Source organism: Ixodes scapularis, unplaced genomic scaffold (genome assembly GCF_016920785.2).
Source record: "Ixodes scapularis isolate PalLabHiFi unplaced genomic scaffold, ASM1692078v2 ptg001864l_1__unscaffolded, whole genome shotgun sequence".
Classification (NCBI taxonomy): Eukaryota; Metazoa; Arthropoda; class Arachnida; order Ixodida; family Ixodidae; genus Ixodes; species Ixodes scapularis.
This window is the reverse complement of record NW_024610203.1, coordinates 785,370-803,808: the sequence shown is the minus strand read 5'-3', so window position 1 is coordinate 803,808 and position 18,439 is coordinate 785,370. Positions and strand designations below refer to the sequence as shown.

At 50.0% G+C, this 18,439-nt stretch overlaps 1 protein-coding gene across 1 annotated transcript; it reads right to left on the bottom strand.

Moving 5' to 3' along the window:
- Positions 1–3,720: 3,720 nt before the first annotated feature.
- LOC121834621 lies at positions 3,721–17,620 on the bottom strand (the record flags this gene model as incomplete). The annotated part of the gene is made up of 2 exons (XM_042288332.1): positions 17,368–17,620; positions 3,721–4,013 (listed from the first exon to the last, which is right to left on the bottom strand). Coding segments are annotated over exons 1-2 (546 nt in total), but the record flags the coding sequence as incomplete, so codon positions are not given.
- Between the last annotated feature and the right edge of the window lie 819 nt (positions 17,621–18,439).

The following is an 18,439-nucleotide window of genomic DNA, read 5'->3' as shown; positions in this document are numbered from 1 at the left end:
CTGCAGCCGAGAAGCGTATTCTTCTTGCACTTTTTACGTCATCGTGATTTTTGTTAATGGGCGGCAGTAAAAGTTGCTTTGTTGTGTAGCCGTGTCCATACAAAAGTCTGTCAATTGCAGATGAGCTGATTTGCATACCTTGTCCAGTTGTTCTTGCTCTTTTTTGAGTTGCATCAGCGTGAAGCTTCGGGTGTTTATCCAGCATAGCTGCCAGATCCTGCACAGCTTCCGAGTTTAAGGTATCCTTTGAGCCCCCCCCCCCCCCCCCCCCCCCCCCCCCTCTCCCCCCCATCCCTGGATTTCGGTTCATCTCTGTCATATGTCAGTCTTCGAAATTGACCAAGCAGTTTTCACGCTATTTCTCAATGTTTCAGCAAGTTGCTTGATTTTACCGCTTCGTCGTCAGCAGTCAGGCAACCGCGCCCGATCTTGATTGGATATATATTTTGGTAAGATTGTTTAGTCAGGTTTCGATCTTTCTGAGGACCACCTCTACGCCTTGCATTAGACATACTCATTGCCGAAAGCGTTCACAAATGCGGGTGACTTGCGTGCAAATCGTCGAACCGCTTCAATCCTCTTTATCCGCTTCCTGCCATTGTTCATGCCATTGAATGCATACACAAAATTAAAATACAAATTTTTTTCAAAGATGGTATTACTGTCAAGCCTCTTGAAACATTTTTGTTACTATTCTAAAACCGACAAAATATCCCCATCATTCTGTCTCGAGCTTACGTATTATGGTCTGAGAAATTCCTCAAAATTCACGAGAGAACCAGTCACTCAACGCGCGCATACAGTGAAATGTTATTCATGACTTGCAAGAAACCTAGACTATCAAAACTGTTATGACGTATCAGTTAGTAGTCATAGCAAAAACGCGCAGATATGGACGGTTTGAATTATGTGACTCTTGAATTAAAATGAATGAAGTTGGGATGAAATTGTTGACAACTTGGATTAAAATCATTGACACTTATATTATATTAGTGTACAGCTCGATTAAATTCAGGAACAAACTGAATAAAAAAAATATGGGGCTTGGATTATTATGAGTAGGAAAACCTGAACGTTTTACACTGGTCGTATGTTTGATATTTAAATACTTGAGCATTGGGAAGGAACAATGGCTGGCAGTGGTGAATGCATTCGCAACTTCAGCTAACTATAAAGGTCGCCACTATCGGGCAAATACGTTTAGTCAGGTCGTGCCGTGCCACGTGTCAGCTCAACGCACGACGCTCAGGTTTCAGCACGTATTGAGCATTAGACTCGAAGCGGTTTACCCCATTGTTTATTCCTATATACGTTTCAAACCTCTGGCGATATTTTGGCTTAAGCGAGCGTCCAAAGGCATAGCCTTCTTCGAGGAGGTGATGGAAGGACTGCGGTGCTGATGAACGTCGATAAGCGCACAATGTCCGAATTACGCGGTAGCGTAGGTTGCTCCCAGAATGACCTGGGCAATACGCTGATACAACGGTAACAGAGTCACAGGGAGAACTGTTCCATCGCGCAAACCGGCGACATCTTATCACGAAAGCCAAAAGGGACGAGCATAAGTTGTGAAAGACCTGTTCAGTTCAGTGTTTCCCCATTGGGTGTCGTTACTTCTGACGCATTCTTAAAGGGACGATGCAACGATATTCAGCTGGAATGTTTTTCACTTGGCACGAGCTTAGTGGGACCGAACTATACGCCCACGCAGCGTCACCAACAAGAAACTTGCTTATTGTTGTGTGTTTTTAGGTATAAAAGCCAATGTTTTCTTTCAATCAACTCCATCACAATGTTTAATAACGTAGCACGGAGTTCGCAATGTGGCATAGTCCCCCGAATGACAATATTTGAATAGGTGTCTCATAGATTGGACCCGAGCATTGAGCGATTACTCAATTTGGGCTCGTGATAATCAATGGCTCGACAAGCATTCAGGTAGGGGCTCGTGTCCAATCGCTGCAAAGACAACAACAGCTGAATCCTATGCGGAGGGCAAGTTCGTCTGCTTCTTGCGGAGGGGTTGCGATAACGTCAGAACGCCAAGCTCTGATTGGCTCGAGCGGAAAGATAGGGGGTCGCCAAGACCCCCTATCTGAGCTTCGTCTGCTCCTTTGCAGCGTCACCTGCTATTCAACAGCTGTCTTACCTTCACGAGCGAGGTCGACTTTGCCTTTCAGGGAGGACAGATGAAATAACTCGAGCGGTACGATGTGTTTTTGTCTAACAATTCTAGCAGACACGTATCAAGGAGCGAAGCCAAAGGATTCACAGGCGAAGTGGCCGACACGCCGAGGTTTCTTTGCGAACTGCCCAGAACGCGGGGGGTTAGCGTCCGCAAGTTCCCTCTTTCGTGTGCGGCGTCGAGCGTATCGCGGAAGTTATGTCGTAAACTCGTTGACACCAACGAGTAATTATTGTTTTTATTTTTGGCGAAATTTTATGGAAACTTATTTTCCTGTGCCCTGATATTTATACAGACGAACACTTGCTCGGGGCTAATCCGATGGACTTCAATTATTTGCTCAAGCCACTTTTTTCTAAGCTTACTGTCTTAACAGACAGGAATAAAAATACGCTGCTTCCTTCAGTGTAGCGTGCGTGCAGGCCCCGAACATCTAAGGGCATCACAGACCTGTTATTGCTCTGTTTCGTGCGGTTAGAAGCCGCTTGTCCCTCTGAGGAGGGTGCAAGGTGCAGAGAACCATGCACCTATTTAATAGACTAGAGTCTCGTTCGTTACCGGAATTAACCAGACAAATCGCTCCACCAACTAAGAACGGACATGCACCACCATCCACCGAATCAAGAAAGCGCTCTCAATCTGTCAATCCTCCCAGAAATGTAAAGTGCAACGCACCGTCGTCAATGCGCCCACCACATCCGAAGACTCAGCACGTTTTTATTTCCCCTGGTAACACTGCCCCTTGGACAGCGCCTGATCGGAGCAGACCTCGAAATCACACAGGACAGAAGTGAAACGTTGTTTTCTCTCTTTCTATTTTTAACAAGCAATCGCGCGAAGGACTTACGGCTACAGTCCGCCATTGCCGACGCCGAAATGTTTACATCCGTGACGACCCCCCCCTCCCCCGGCCCGAGGAGGCGGAGCTTAGTATAGACCTTTTCCGCTTACTCTCGCCCCCGATCGCCAAGTAGACAGTACGGGCGACGAATAAATATTAGAACGTTTCAACCTGCAAATAGTAAAAAAATAGAGGGGAGACAAACGGGAATGGGTGAGGGTTACGCTTATCTCCTAAATGCATTCTATTGGCGTGGCGACGGCAAAACTATGTTTTCGCCCATACTGGAAGTGACGATATTTTAAGATGGCGGCGTCCTTGTGGAAAAGGTCTATAACCTCGACTCCCACCTTCACACCTCCTTTCCCATGCGCAGAATACCGAAATGCGCCCACTTGCAAGGTGTATAGCAATGTCTGGGACTTGGCGTGTGTCCTGTGCTTTGCCAACCTGTTTTTATTCTGCGACTATTATTGCGTGGAAAGCAAAAAGTAAGCCTTGTTTCTTAGGTAACAAACGCCAGTAATTCATTCTAAGTGGTATTCGCGGAAAGTACAAGGATGTTGCACCTCCCTTCTAACTAAGGTGAAACGAGTTTTTGGGGTTCTTGCAGCTTCGAAGACTAAATGGCTAGACTAACACAATTGAACCCTTGAAATTGGGCGGCGGCATGCGCCACCTACTAGCACCTTACCTTGGTCCCCACGGTGTCAGTTTTCCCGAAGTGGCTGATATCCGTCGTTTCTGGCAGCTTGCCGTGCAACACGAGCCCTCGGCTCGACGTGTGGAAGCCAAGGTGTCGGTGGTAGGAGTTGACTCGTTCGGCGGGGACCAGCGTGAATACGTTTCTGCCCGCATTTATGGCGAGCACCGCGTCCCACAGCATGCGACGAATGCCCTCTGTCGTACCTGGCTTGACGTGGTTGAAGCCGCAGAAAGCAATCTCGTCCTCGAACACGACGGCGCTAATGATGCCGCAGTAAGTACCTACAAACGCCCGAGCAGTGAGCGCCTAGAAATGCTTTCAGTATCGGCCTGTCGGGCATTTCGCAGAAACGTGCTTGCTTATTGCTCCGATAACCTCCGATAACGATGCCCGATAACCATTAGATGCGAGCGCAAAAGCTCCGGAGTATCGGGTGTCGTTATCGTAGTCATCGAAAGGATCTACCAGAACTGCCTAATGTTAGAAAAAGGATTCCTTAAAGCGATAGGCTCTCAGTGGGAACCCTGCACGGCCCTTGCTTGCTTGTGGTGGTGTTGGTCACACCGTAGCTAGGCCACGGGAGAGAGCGTCAGCGACGCAGCGCAGCTGTTGGTTTAGCGTGCGCGACCAATGTTGCATCGAGTGGAGAGAGTGGGGGGGGGGGGGGGGGGGGGGGGGGGGGGGCGGGGGCAAAGAATAAATAGTGCCCTAACCCCCCGCAATAAATAGTGTGCTAACCCTGTCCGCAGATTTTTATTTCATCATTTCTGTACACCGTGTCTGTAGTACGACGTACGTGCAGTATGACCTAGGTTTATGGTTCCTACTCGAGACGGCACAACTAGGGTTATCAAATGTGAACGAAAAGCTCGATGGTATGTGTAACAAGCACATTGACGAAGTTGGTTGTCTGACGTCACCTGTTATTTACGTCAATGAATGCAGAATAACACCATCCCGAGTTACTTCCGTCTAAAAAAAATGTAAATAAAAACGCATACCCCCTTCTTTTCTCTCACAGGAAAGGCGGCTACCCCCTTTGTAAAAAGTGCTGCGGAAGCCCACGCCTAAGGATATATGAGCGATGGCGGGTAGTATGGGAAACGTCTCCTCTATGTTCGTCAAGGTGATACTGGTTTTATCTCTAAAAGGCTGTGGGGAGTACAGAGTACAAGCATTTACACCAACAATGTTTGTTTGCGCACTAGAGCCAAGGGACTAGCGCGAGCACCAGTCCACTTGAAAATAGGGCATTTCCATTCACACATACATCTGCAGGAAAGTAGACATAGTGAGGGAGCGTTAAGAGTCACGCGACTCTACGAGGTGAGATAAAAAAGTTTCGAGATTGACTTTGTAGCGTAAAGAGAGGGGGCAGCACAGTGATGTGCTGCGTACCCCTCCGAGGGCCCGCAGTGCAAGTCCGACAGCTAGTTCACCACGACTCGACGAAGACACTACCGAGACCCGATTAAGTCGCCGTATTCAAGGCCTACACCCGGAATTTGGACTTTTGCCACCCAGGACCAAGCAGTCAAACAGGCCGACGATGAACAACCAGTCGCCGCAGACCTTGACTGCTCCATCTGTCGTCTTCATGCCTGTCGCCCCACGCAATCCGACGCCATTCCATGGTGAGGCCCATGAGGATGTGGAGGACTGGCTTCAACATTATGAACGCCTAGCCCGTCATAGCGGTTGGACTACGGAAGAGCGCTTACAAAATCTCTTTTTCTCCTTGGAGAAAACTGCAAGAAACTGGTTCGAGAACCATGAGGATTCGCTGACGTCGTGGGACACCTGCGTCACCGAGCTGAAGCGGACATTCATGAATCAGCATCGTAGGCAGCGGGCCGAAAATCTTCTACAGTCGAGGTTTCAAGCACCCAACGAAAGCGTCAGGAGCTTCGTGGAAGATGTTCTGCGGCTGAATACCCGTGCAGACCCTCAAGTCACCGAAGAGAAAATACTGTGTGTCCTCACGCGGGGCGTGAGGGAAAACATCTTCGGCGTACTTGTCCGCAGCCCTCCGACAACAGTCGAAGGTTTCGTCACCGAGGCGACGAACATCAAACGTGCCCTTCAATCCCGGACCTCCCACTAGACCAGCGACTTTCGGCGTCGCTGCACTCTCGCCTTCTAGCTGCAACAGCCCGGATCTTCGCGAGATCATCCGGGACGTCGTGCGGGAGAAAATTCAGGAGCTTCTACCTGCCGACGCAAGCCCAGCTTCGCCCTCAATTGCCGAGATTGTCCGGGAAGAAGTTCATCAGGCGCTGTAGCCAGAAGTTCTCGTCGGCGCCACTCCCGAACCGCCGACGCTGAGTTACGCCGCAGCTACCTAATGATTACCGCCTCCAGCTCACCAGTATACCGCGCCACCCCGACGAGAGCCTCCAGCGCCGCAGTATTCCCGACGCCAGGAACATCGGGCCAGTGTTGTACACGTTCCTCAAAAATAGGAACGGAAGCTCGTTCCTCGTTCCTCCTGATTTTTGGAACGCGTTCCCGTTACAAGTTCCATACGTCAAGAAGGAACTCGCTCCCGTTACAGTTAAAAAAACGGAACGTATCGTTACATATACGTTACATTTGTACTTTGCTGATTACCATACTTAGTTATATCTAGAAAATATTTTATTTTTTATTTTTTAATCTATTCCGTCAAATGTAAACATAAGAATTTGAAGGCCGTGATGGAAGAGCACCAGGAGAAGAAAACAGGCGGAAGCAGGGTTTGATTTGTTGATATACACCTTTAAAAATCTAAGCTTTTACCCATATTTATGTTTGTGGTGGGGTACTCAGACAAGCCAAATTTACTGTCACCCTATACATTGCACGAGCGTTTTGCAACAACCTGACACGTTTCAATATAACAAAGTCCCTTGTTCGAACTTAACAACCGTTGATCCTCAATGTTGTCCGCAAGACGAGCGAGTGATGAAGAGGGTAGGGCTTTTGGAAGGTCAGTATTGAAAACTACAAGTCCTTTTCATGAAGGCTGGATTCGTTGTTCAGTTTGAAGGATGGGACAGGCAGAGAATTAATAAAGGTAAATTTTTGTGTAACTTTTAAGTGCCCACTGCTCGGGATACGGGGGTATGTTCGATGCCTGGTTATTTGTACTTTTGATGTATCTGTTGTTCTCTTTGTGGAAGTTCAGTGATAGCAGTAGTCGGCCTTAGATTTCTGGGTGTGTGAGGATTCGTGGAAGCAAAGAAATTAGCTGAGTTTGAAACGTCCCTCTTTCTGTGTCTTTTCCTTCGACTAAAAGTTTTGCTTTTTGTAGCGCAGTCTCGCGGGCACTGAAAATAGAATCGATATCCCCTAGCTCTCCTGCACCCAACTTTTACCAAGCGGGGACCACACAAGACGTACCCGAAGATAACCAAGCAAAAAGTTAACGAGATCCTGCTCTTCGTAAAAATATTGTTTTTATACTTTCAGAATTTGCTTCTTAGAAATCAAATTAAAATAACCCCACTGGACGAAAAAAAAAAAAGGAACGCCCGTTCCTTCTTTCCGTTCCAGTAAAAATGTAACGCGTTCCCGTTCCAGTTCCAGCGATGCTAAATGGAACGACGGCGTTCCTTCGTTCCTCCTAAAAGGAACGCGTTCCAGGAACGCCGTTCCTTGGAACGCCGTTCCGTACAACACTGCATCGGGCGCACGTCCGCCCAGAACAAGCTGCGCCGCGAAAGACCGACGTGTAGAGGACGGCCGATCGACACCCGTTTTGCTATCACTGCGGCGAAGCCGGCCACATTTACCGTGGATGCCCCTACCGACAACTGGGGCTGCGCGGGTTCCACCCAAACGACCCACGCCAAGGTATGACGAACGCCCTCGCGACATCAAGGAGTATACCTCCGAAGTTCGCCATCCTCAGCGCCGTCTCTCCGCCGTGAGTCCCGCTCACCATCGCCGCGAAGTTCAGCGTCTCTAGCTCCCCGACTTCGCCGAGAGAGCCTCTCTCCCCTGCGTCGCCGGGAAAACTAAGTGCGGCAACGCCTGGAGGTGGCGTTGCCGAAGACGACCGAAGTATATAAAGAGCCTCCAAGAACAACAGAGCGCTCCCACTCTCCCGACGCTACGCATCACAACGACGCGCCTGCATCGGTGTCGAACAACCTAAACGTTATTAGCGAGTTTTAGTAGACCGTGTTTCCCCCTCCGCTAAGCCCATCCGCTATTCGTAACTCTACAGCCAAGGCCATCGGCGCGCAGGCGCAGTGGCGGTTTCTTCATAGCGGAGAATTAGCGGAGGGGGAAACATGGTCTACTAAAACTCCCTATTATCGACGGCCACGACGCATCGGCACTCGTGGACACCGGAGCAGACTACTCAGTCTTGAGTGGGAGGCTCTCGCCGCCTGCGAAAAGACAACGCCGTGGGAAGGCCCCCAAATACGAACCGCTGGTGGGCACCTCATCACACCAGTCGGAAGATGCACTCCTCGCGTCGAGATCTATGGTGAGACGTGCCCTGTCAAGTTCGTTGTTTTGCAAGACTGTTCAGGGGACGTTATTCTCGGAATGGACTTTCTCTGCGAGTATTACGCCGTCATTAGGGAGTTTTAGAATAGCGCACGCTAAAGCTTTGCGTACGCAAAGAATAGCGTCGTCGCCACTGCGCATGCTCCGAACGCAAACCAGGTTTTGCGCTTTGCGTGCGCAATTTTAGCGTGTGCTATTTCTCGGAAATAGCGTGCGTACGCAAAGCGTCTTTGCGCTTCTCCTAGGAGGATTCGTGATGAGAAGTTGGCTAAATCCAAGACGAGCACAGTTAAAAAAACATGGCGGCTTCTAGGATTATGTCGGCGGCTGCTTTGGCGGCGTCGTGAGTGCGACGTCGGCGGTATCCTCGCGACTGCAATTTTCAATACGGGACGACATTGTACTCGGTTTGGCAGCGATTACCGACAACTTGATGCTTGCGACGCGCGAAAGTTTCACGGCGAAGGTATGATGTGCGAAGGTCAGTACACGAGACCTCTCTCGCCGAGGCGACGCAAGCGGACACGACCGCTCAACCGCTCACGTCGCGTTCTCATGTTTAAACAAATTAAAATGCTACTCTGGACCAAAAAACTCGTTATTTTTTTTCTAAAGTTACAGCATTCCATGTGTAGAATAAAAAATCTTGGTGGCGTCGCAAGCGCGAGATGCTTGGGCTTTTGCGTCGCGGCGGAGAAACGCTACTCTAAAACTCTCTCGCGTCGCGTGCGCTAACACAAGCGCTAAATTTAGCGCTAGCGTGCGCTAAAATTGCGTACGTTATTCTAAAACTCCCTATTGACCTCGGAGCAAACCGGCTAACTCTACGAAAACCTGTTTCACCACCCGGAGGAATTCAAAGCGACGTCATCTGCGGTCCGATTCCTCGTAAGTCACGTGAACATACCGCCGCGGTCGAGTGTTTTCGTGCCTGTCGGGATCACCGAAGCTTTCTGCGACGAAGTTTTGCTCGAGGGGAGCCTCCAGTTGCTTCTAGGAAGACGAATAGGCGTCGCTAGAGGGGTAGCTGAACTTCAGGATGGCCGCACTGTGGTCCTCATGACGAACTTCCGAAACGAAGCGCAACATCTCACGAAAGGTGCAACCGTTGGCCACGTCAAGGAACTCCGAAACTCCGCCGAAATCGCCGCCATTGACGAATCCTCGCCACCTCAGCAAGACAGTACGTCGCCAGCGCAGCTCGACATGGACCCTAACCTTTCGGGCCCGAAACGACGTCAGCTGATTAATCTCCTCGCCGAATACCGCGACTGCTTTGCGACGTCGTCGAAGGTCCGCCAAACCGCCGTTGCGAAGCACCGCATCGTTACCGAGGACGACGCACGCCCTGTTCATCGATCTCCATACAGAGTCTCCGTTAAAGAAAGGCAGGTAATCCAGGAGCAAGTTCAAGAGATGCTGAACGACGACATAATTCAACCTTCAAGCACTCCTTGGGCCTCTCCAGTCGTACTGGTTAAGAAGAAAGATGGGACGCTTAGGTTTTGCGTGGACTTCCGGCAGCTGTACGCGGTGACGAAGAAAGACGTCTATCCACTCCCCCGCATCGACGACACGTTAGACCGGCTGCGCCATTCTCGATATTTTCATCGATGGACCTGAAGAGCGGCTTCTGCAGCAGGTCGAAGTCGACGAACGGGACCGAGACAAGACAGCCTTCGTCACACCGGATGGACTGTACGAGTTTAAGGTGATGCCTTCGGACTATGCACGGCGCCAGCAACTTTCCAGCGTGTCATGGACACCGTACTGGCAGGACTGAAGTGGCAGAACTGTCTCGTCTACCTCGACGACGTCGTAGTGTTTTCCGGCGACTTCGACGAGCACTTGCGACGACTCCGAGCTGTTCTCCGAGCCATATGGACCGCCGGACTCACCCTCAAGCCGTCAAAGTGTCGGGTCGCCTATGACGAACTGAAGTTCCTAGGTCACGTGGTTAGTAATGAAGGCATTCGCCCAGACCCAGAGAGGACTCTCGCCGTCGCAGCATTTCCAGTGCCAAGAGACAAGAAGGCCGTGCGAAGTTTCCTTGGGCTATGTGCCTACTATCGCCGCTTCCTTCGAGATTTCACAAGGATTTCCGCTTTACTCACAAACCTCACGAAGGACGCCGAGAAGTTCGAATGGGCCGAGGAGCAGCAGCAGGCATTCGACAAGCTGAAGCGACGACTGCAGGCTCCTACTGTTTTTGGACATTTCGACCAGGATGCGGAGACCGAGTTTCTCACGGACGCAAGTAACGCAGGACTTGGCGCGGTACTCGTCCAAGTACAAGAAGGCACCGAGGGAGTCATCGCCTACACAAGTCGGACATTGTCCAAGGCGGAGAGAAATTATTCCACGACTGAGAAAGAATGCCTTGCGGTCGTCTGGTCAATCACAAAGTTTCGTCCATACTTGTACGGGAGCCCGTTCCGCGTAGTCACGGACCACCACTCGCTCTGCTGGCTTGCGAACCTCAAGGACCCGTCAGGACGCCTCGCGCGACGGAGTCTCCGACTACAAGAGTTCTACAAGTCAGGCCGCAATCACAGCGACACCGACTGCCTGTCCAGAGATCCCGTCGAAACACCTTCCGGCAGCAGCGACGACAATGACGGCGAGTGTTTCCTGGGCGCAGGGAACACCAGCGACATGGCCCGACGTCAACGAGACGATCCTCAGCTGCGCGCACTAATAGAGCACCTGGAAGGGCGCGGGAGTGCCATGCCACGTGTTTTTTCACGAGCCCTGCCGACCTTCGCCATTAGACAAGGTGTACTCTAGAAAGAAAACTTCGGGAATAACAACTCGCAGTGGCTGCTGGTTATCCCGACCGACCTTCGTGGGGAGATCTTTCAAGCCTGCCAGGACGACTCGACGTCCGGACACCTTGGTTACAGCCGGACACTGGCCCGTATTCGTGAAAAGTATTACTGGCCCAGGCTCCCCGTCCACCTAAACACACGATCATGACATGAATGCCAGCGACGCAAGGAACCTCCGACGAGGCCGGCCGGACTCTTGCAGTCAATTCCTCCGCCAACAGCACCCTTTTAGCAGATAGGAATGGATCTACTTGGCCTTTTTCCGCCGTCGACGTCGGGAAATCGCTGGATCATCGTCGCCAAAGGTGATCTCACGCGGTACGCCGAAACGAAAGCCCTTCCTTCCGGAACTGCTGTGGAAGTTGCCAAGTTTTTCGTTGAATCCATCGTCCTCCGGCACGGCGCTCCCGAAGTCCTGATCTGAGACCATGGATCCTCGTTCATGGCCCAGCTGACACAAGAAGTTTTCGTCGCAGCCACACCAGCCATCGTCGCACCACGGCGTACCACCCGCAGACCAACGGGCTGACGGAAAGACTCAACAAGACCATCGCCGACATGATTTCCCTGTACGTCGACGTGGAGCACGAGACATGGGACGAGGTGTTGCCGTACGTCACCTTTGCCTACAACACGGCCGTGCAAGAGACCACCGGGTTTACACCCTTTCAACTGGTTCATGGTTGCAAAGTGACGACAATGCTGGACGCGATGTTACCCCACGAACCGGCTGTCGACGGAAGCGACGACGCCCAGGTGGTTGCCCAACGGGCATAAGAAGTCCCTCAGCTCGGCCGACTCCTGATTCAAGACCAGCAACGCGTCGACGCGGGCCGCTACAACCTTCGTCGCAGGGACGTCCACTTCAAGCCCGGAGACAGGGTGTGGGTGTGGACGCCCACCCGGCGCTGCGGCCTCAGTGAGGAATTGCTGAAACGATACTTTAGATCGTACAAGGTATTTCGTCGCCTCGGGGAGCTTAACTACGAGGTGATGCCCGACGGAGCAAGAACATCATCACGCCGCTTACCACGACGTGAAGTGGTCCACGTCGTTCGTCTAAAGTCGTCAGTGGCGTAGTCAGGATTTTTTTTTAGGAGGAATTCAATAGCATTCCCCCCTCCCCCCCCCCCCCCCCCCCCCCCAATGACGCAGGGTAAGCTCGGTGTTTACGGACGATTAGGGAGGCGGTGTTAAAGGGCCCCTGAGAAGAAAAAAAAAGTATGTGTCATTCGCTCTTTCGACCTCAACGAGATGGTCTTTCGCTTTTTTCACCTCAAGGTGAAGGTGGAGCCGATTCACCTCGATTAAAAGGTTAAAAGGCGCGAACAAACAGGACGAAAAAGAGACACGTAGGACACGGACAGGCGCCTTTTAATCGATATGAACCAACTAGCCCCAACCAAAGTTTTATTGCATCCGATTCACCTCTCCTCCACGCTGCCGAAATGCCGAGAGAGACAACAACTAGAATGGAGGTGACTACCGACTAAGTCGCACCTCGCGCCGACAATATTGCTCTAAACAAATTAAAAAAATAACAAATTTAATTTTTTTGACACCCGAGTCCCAGCAAAACTGCTCAAAAAAAGATCTTTTTTTTTTCTTTTTAGGGGCCCTTTAAGACCAAACGGGTAAAGCTGCATTGTCACTTTTCAAAACTGAGCAGGCTTCATTTACAGGAACTGCGCGTGGTGGCTCAGTGTTCTATTGTCGTCGTAGTTGCGGCCCACCAACTTTAAAAGCTTCCTCACAGCACACAACTCCCCCCGCTTATGAGGTACCACTGCATTACCAACGCGTGAAGGCACAAAAAAAAAAAACAACCCCCTCCCCCCCCAAAAAAAAAATAGCTATATTGTCACAAAAAATAAAGCAGCAAAAAAAAAAAAAAAAAAAACAAAAAAAACTGGGCGTTGTAGAATTAGAGCAAAAATCAAAATCTATTATCTATTAAAGGTTTAACAAATTCGTGGTACAGAACCAGATGTCGAAGGAAAGAAAGTCTTATCTTTGCTTGGCCGCTTTATCTTGCAGCGTAGTCCAAAGACAGCAGCAGCATATCCTCGGGGTCTTGAGAAGTCATCAGTCCGAACTCGTCGTTCCGTCATTCGGAGAAATGACATGACATACACACACAAACACGCAACACGCAAAACACACGCCGAACGTGGAAATGAACTTGACTACCCATGCGCCTATGCGTAGTGAGAATATGAAGGCTTTTCGGAGTTTCTGGTGTTCCGTGCAACGAAAAGATTGATCTAATAACGAATTGCATCGGATGCCACCTCGACATGCAAAGCAGAAAGCAAGACGGACCGTCAGCGCATCCGTGAGCGACTCGATGGAGGAAAATTTTACTAAGTGAGGAAGACTTCGCCAAAAATACTGAAATTTTAGGCGTCCAATGCCCGTCAGGTCTGCGCTACAGGCGGTCGCCTTCTGTCCGGAGGCCCTATTTCAGAACGTCCACCTTATCTTCAAGATCCTAGCGATTCTGTCCGTAACAACGGCGGAAGCTGAGCGCTCTTTCTCTTCACTACGGCGGTTGGAAGCATGCCTGGGAGCGTCCAATTCGAATGAGTGACTGCTCGGTCTTGCGCTTTCGAATGTTCACCGAGACATTGAAGTTCAAGTGGAGAACGTCCTGGATATTTTTTACCGTGAACGCAGGCGGTTGCATCTTAATGTGTAGGCGCTTGGCATAAATGAGATGATAAAGGGAGGCTGTAAATTGCTTTCTGAAATAACTAGTCACAGTTATCTTTTTATTCGCAGTAATTTCTAGTCGAAAGCACGTAATTCTGATCAGCAGCCGTTGCTTACAGTGCAATTGTTTTTACGATTCATTTAATATTACTTAAATCACTGAGATTGTTTTATATTATCAACATGTGTTCGACTTATTATGGTTTGATTAAACTGTGTAATTCAGTAAAAATAGTTTGTTATACTTTGCCTTGAAATTCCGTCCTTCACCCCACAAATGTTTTGAAATATCCCTTTTTTACATATCTGAGATCAAGTTCCGCATCCCATCCAAAAAACTTGAATGAAGCAATATTACATATTTTATAATTCTGAGCATTTTCCGTTCTACAAACATTTTTCCCGAAAGCATATAAGTTGGAGACAGACCGCGCTTCCCCGTTGATCCGCGCCTCGTGCAAAACCGACTGCGTGAGCAGGAGAGCGAGCGGGCCCCGGCGCTCTGCTTTCTTCTGTTCTTTTTTTATTTTTGGGCACAAGTTCGCTCCATTAAACGTTTAGTTTCTTCAGTTATTATCGCCTCATCACTTGTCATTCGTGACGGTCGAAGGCAAGGACCTTCCTGCGTCATTATGCCAAAGGGCGTCACTCTGTGAACATTTGGAACTGCGCAACACGAGTTTGCTTGACCACATGCACGAGCATTATGGCGATCTCAACATACAGTGCAACCAAAGCGAGAGCGAACACCAATTTTTTGTCAAACAGGCTAAATCTAAAACAGAGACCCCCGCAATGATTTAAAAGGCTGACATAAAAAAAAATGAAAGCCGTTTACAACTCCCTGTAACGCTGAATTAGAGCGCAGCTCTTGAGGAGGAGGAGCCAAGGCCACGAAGGTCACGTGACCCCTCTTTGAGGTCACGTGACCTTGGTTTAGCGGAAACATTTCCCCGCTAAATCGCTAATTTCCGCTAAATTTAGCGGGGAAATTTTTCCGCTAGATTTAGCAGGGAAATTTTTGCGCCAGACTTAGCGGGGAAAGTTTTCCGCTAGATTTAGCGGGGAAATTTTTCCGCCAGATTTAGCGGGGAAATTTTTCCGCTCGATTTATCGGGGAAATTTTTCCGCCAGATTTAGCGGTAAAATTTTTTTCGCTAGATTTAGCGAGGAAAATTTTCCGCTAGATTTAGCGGGGAAATTTTTTCCGCTTGATTTAGTGGGGAAATTTTTCCGCTGAATTTAGCGGGGAAATTTTTCCACCAGATTTAGCGGGGAAATTTTCCCGCTAGATTTAGCGGGAAAATGTTTCCGCTAGATGTAGCGGGGAAATTTTTTCCGCTAGATTTAGCGGGGAAATTTCCCCATAATGCACCACGCGGTTACGCCGACGGCGACGGCGACGCCGACGCCGCTCAAGCCGGAAAAGGGCGCCTAAGAGCTGCGCTCTAAAACAGTGAGGTGTGCGAGCTGTTTTAGAGCGCAGCTCTTAGGGGCCCGTTTCCGGCTTGAGCGGCGTCGCCGTCGCCGTCGGCGTCGCCGTCGGCGTAACCGCGCGGTGCATCATGGGAAATGTCCCATAATGCACCGCGCGAGCCCCCCACCGGGGTCACGTGACCCCCCGAGGTCACGTGACCCTTGCCGATGTCGCGTGACCCCCCGATGACGTCATCGTCACTGATGACGTCATCGGCATCAACATCGTCATCGTCATCATCACTGATGACGTCATCGGCATCCACATCGTCATCGTCATCATCACTGATGACGTCACCGGCATCCACATCGTCATCGTCATCATCACTGATGACGTCACCGGCATCCACATCGTCATCGTCATCATCACTGATGACGTCACCGGCATCCATATCGTCATCGTCATCATCACTGATGACGTCACCGGCATCCACATCGTCATCGTCATCATCACTGATGACGTCACCGGCATCCACATCGTCATCATCACTGATGACGTCACCGGCATCCACATCGTCATCATCACTGATGACGTCACCGGCATCCGCATCGTCATCGTCATCATCACTGATGACGTTACCGACATCCGCATCGTCATCGTCATAATCACTGATGACGTCATCAGCGACGTCACTGATGACGTCCCCGACATTGGCATCGTCATCGTCATCATCACTGGTGAAGTCATCAGTGACGTCACTAATGACGTCATCGGTACCCGCATCGTCATCGTCACTGATGACGTCAAAAGTGACGTCAGTGATGACATCATCGGCATTGGGGGTCACGGGGCCCCCAAGGTCACGTGACCCCCCCCCTGGTTAGTTTAACAGCCCCCCCCCCTCCCAGTGCCCTTCCCTCCTCCTCCTCAAGAGCTGCGCTCTAATTCGGCGTTACAGGGAGTTGTAAGCGGCTTTCATTTTTAGTGGCACTCTTGCTTCAAGAATGGCAGAACGTCACTGAGGTCAGATAAGGTTGCCCTATCGCTCTTGGGATTCCAGCGACGTTCTGCCGTTCCTGAAGCGCGAGTTGAAAATTCACTGCTTTATCAAACAAGCCTGCTGAATTATTTCAAAGGTCTCTGTTTTATATTTGCCGTGTTTGACGCAGAACTGGGGTGCTATGTTGCGCTTTTTGCAGTCCCAGGAGACTTGGAAGAAGGAAGTGACGTCAATGACTAGAGCAAACGCATATTGGATGTTGACAGAAGGAAACAAAATCAACATCCAATCTGCATTTGCTGCGTTGTTGACGTCACTTCCTTCTCCCTAGTCTCCTGGGAGTGAAAAAAGCGCAACATAGCCCCCCAGATGTTCGCTTTCGCTCTGGTGTTCGCAGTCTATGGTGAAATTGCCCTTGTGCTCGTGCACGTGGTCACAAAAACTCGTGGAGCGCAGCTCCAAATGTTCACAGAGCGACGGTCTTTGGTATCACGAGACACGAAGGTCCCTTCCTCCGAATGCTGCGCGCGCATCACTGTGTTGCCCCTGTTTGTTTACACTACAAAATCAGTCTCGAAAAGTTTTGATCACACCTCGTACTTGTTGACATGAAGACGTATGGCATAGACGTTTCCTAACATAATATTTGTTCCGGTGCAAACCAGTACCGATAAATATAGCGATCGACTGTGACCACTCTAAGGGCTCATTCACACTGGAAGCGGATCCGCGTTCGCAAAGCGGTTGCGAACGCGGTTGTATAAGGATTCAGTACAATTGCACGCGCACACGATGACATCAAATGCGCGTGCAATTGCACTGGATCTTTATAAAACCGCTTTCGCAACCGCTTCGCGAACGCGGATCCGCTTCCAGTGTGAAGGGGGGGTAATACACGCCATTTGTACAGGAAGCCCCCTTTAACTTTACGAGATGGGAGGCAAAAAATGTCAGGCCGCCAGCTTCAAAGATGGCGGTATGCATTTGGGTGAATCTTGTGGTGCATTGTAATAAAGGGGAAAAATGACCCTCCCACGTGTTACATAGCTCATTAGTATGTAACATCATAGGGCTCAGAGTGGACCACAGACATATCGCTGCCTTCGCAGCTGGTTGACCTCGATACACGTAACGGTTCTTGAGATATGGTAAGAGAAATGAATGTGGTGGCGACTTACCTTCCTCGTTCACACAGACTAAGAAGCTTTGTGGGCAGTACATCCAGAAAGTCTTGATGGTGTGGGCCACGGTGGCCGAGTTGTCTTCCCACAGATCGTACATGATTGCCTTCACGTCGTAATCGTCTATTGTCCGGACAGTGTACCCGAGTTTGAAGTGCACTTTTTCCAAGAAGTTATCTTCCTTTCCTTTGGGTGGAACAAACGAGTCATACGCGACTGCTGTTTTGCTTTTAGCAGCTAGGTCTGCCATTTGTTCGATGGTGGTTCTGAAGTTCTCAAACCTCAGCTCGTCCGATTCAATTGAGTTCTGGCGTAGTTCGTCTTTGGTCGAGGGAGATAGTGTACTAAGGAAATCGGGTGCTTGATTTTCTGATTTGACTTCTGTACTCGACGGAGTCATTCTCGATGCATGTTTAGACGTATCGCCCGTTGCGCTTTGCCTGGCGGGAATTTCGCAGAATTGACTGTTACTCGCTGCGACAAATTCGTTGACTTCTGCCAGGTCGGGAGAATCTTTCCGACCTTGCGTTGCGAGCCTTGCGCTGCGCTGCGAACCTTCAATTTTTTCAAATGGCAGGCACATCGGGTTTTCCTCTTTTAGGCTAGAATATTGTGAACCTTGTGGGCATCTTCTGAAATTGACAGGGTCAAATTCCAGCTGACTTTGTTCATTTGTTTCTGCGATTGGTGTTTCACCCAAGTCAATCGGAAGATCATATTTATTTAACGTACAGCCACTACCGTCCGTGTCGCATCGCGGAGGTTCTGTGTCTTTAGCCGGCTCGCTTGAAATCCCGAATACCTGAACTTCCGACTCCGTGACGAAGAAGCTTTCGTGGGCCCCCGTTCTACTTTCTTCTGGCAGAACGCTTCCTTGCTGTTTCACTAGGATTAGCTGGTTTCGTTTGTCACATGACCACCTTTCTACTCGTTTAATCGAAAGTAATGTGCCCCGCTCCTCAGCGTCCAAAGCGTCTGACGTGCCACCAGCTGTGTTGTCTCCGCTTTTGTCAAACCTTTCCCATTCTGATCCTTCGCGTCGCTCTTCAGGTGAGACTTCAGCGTCACT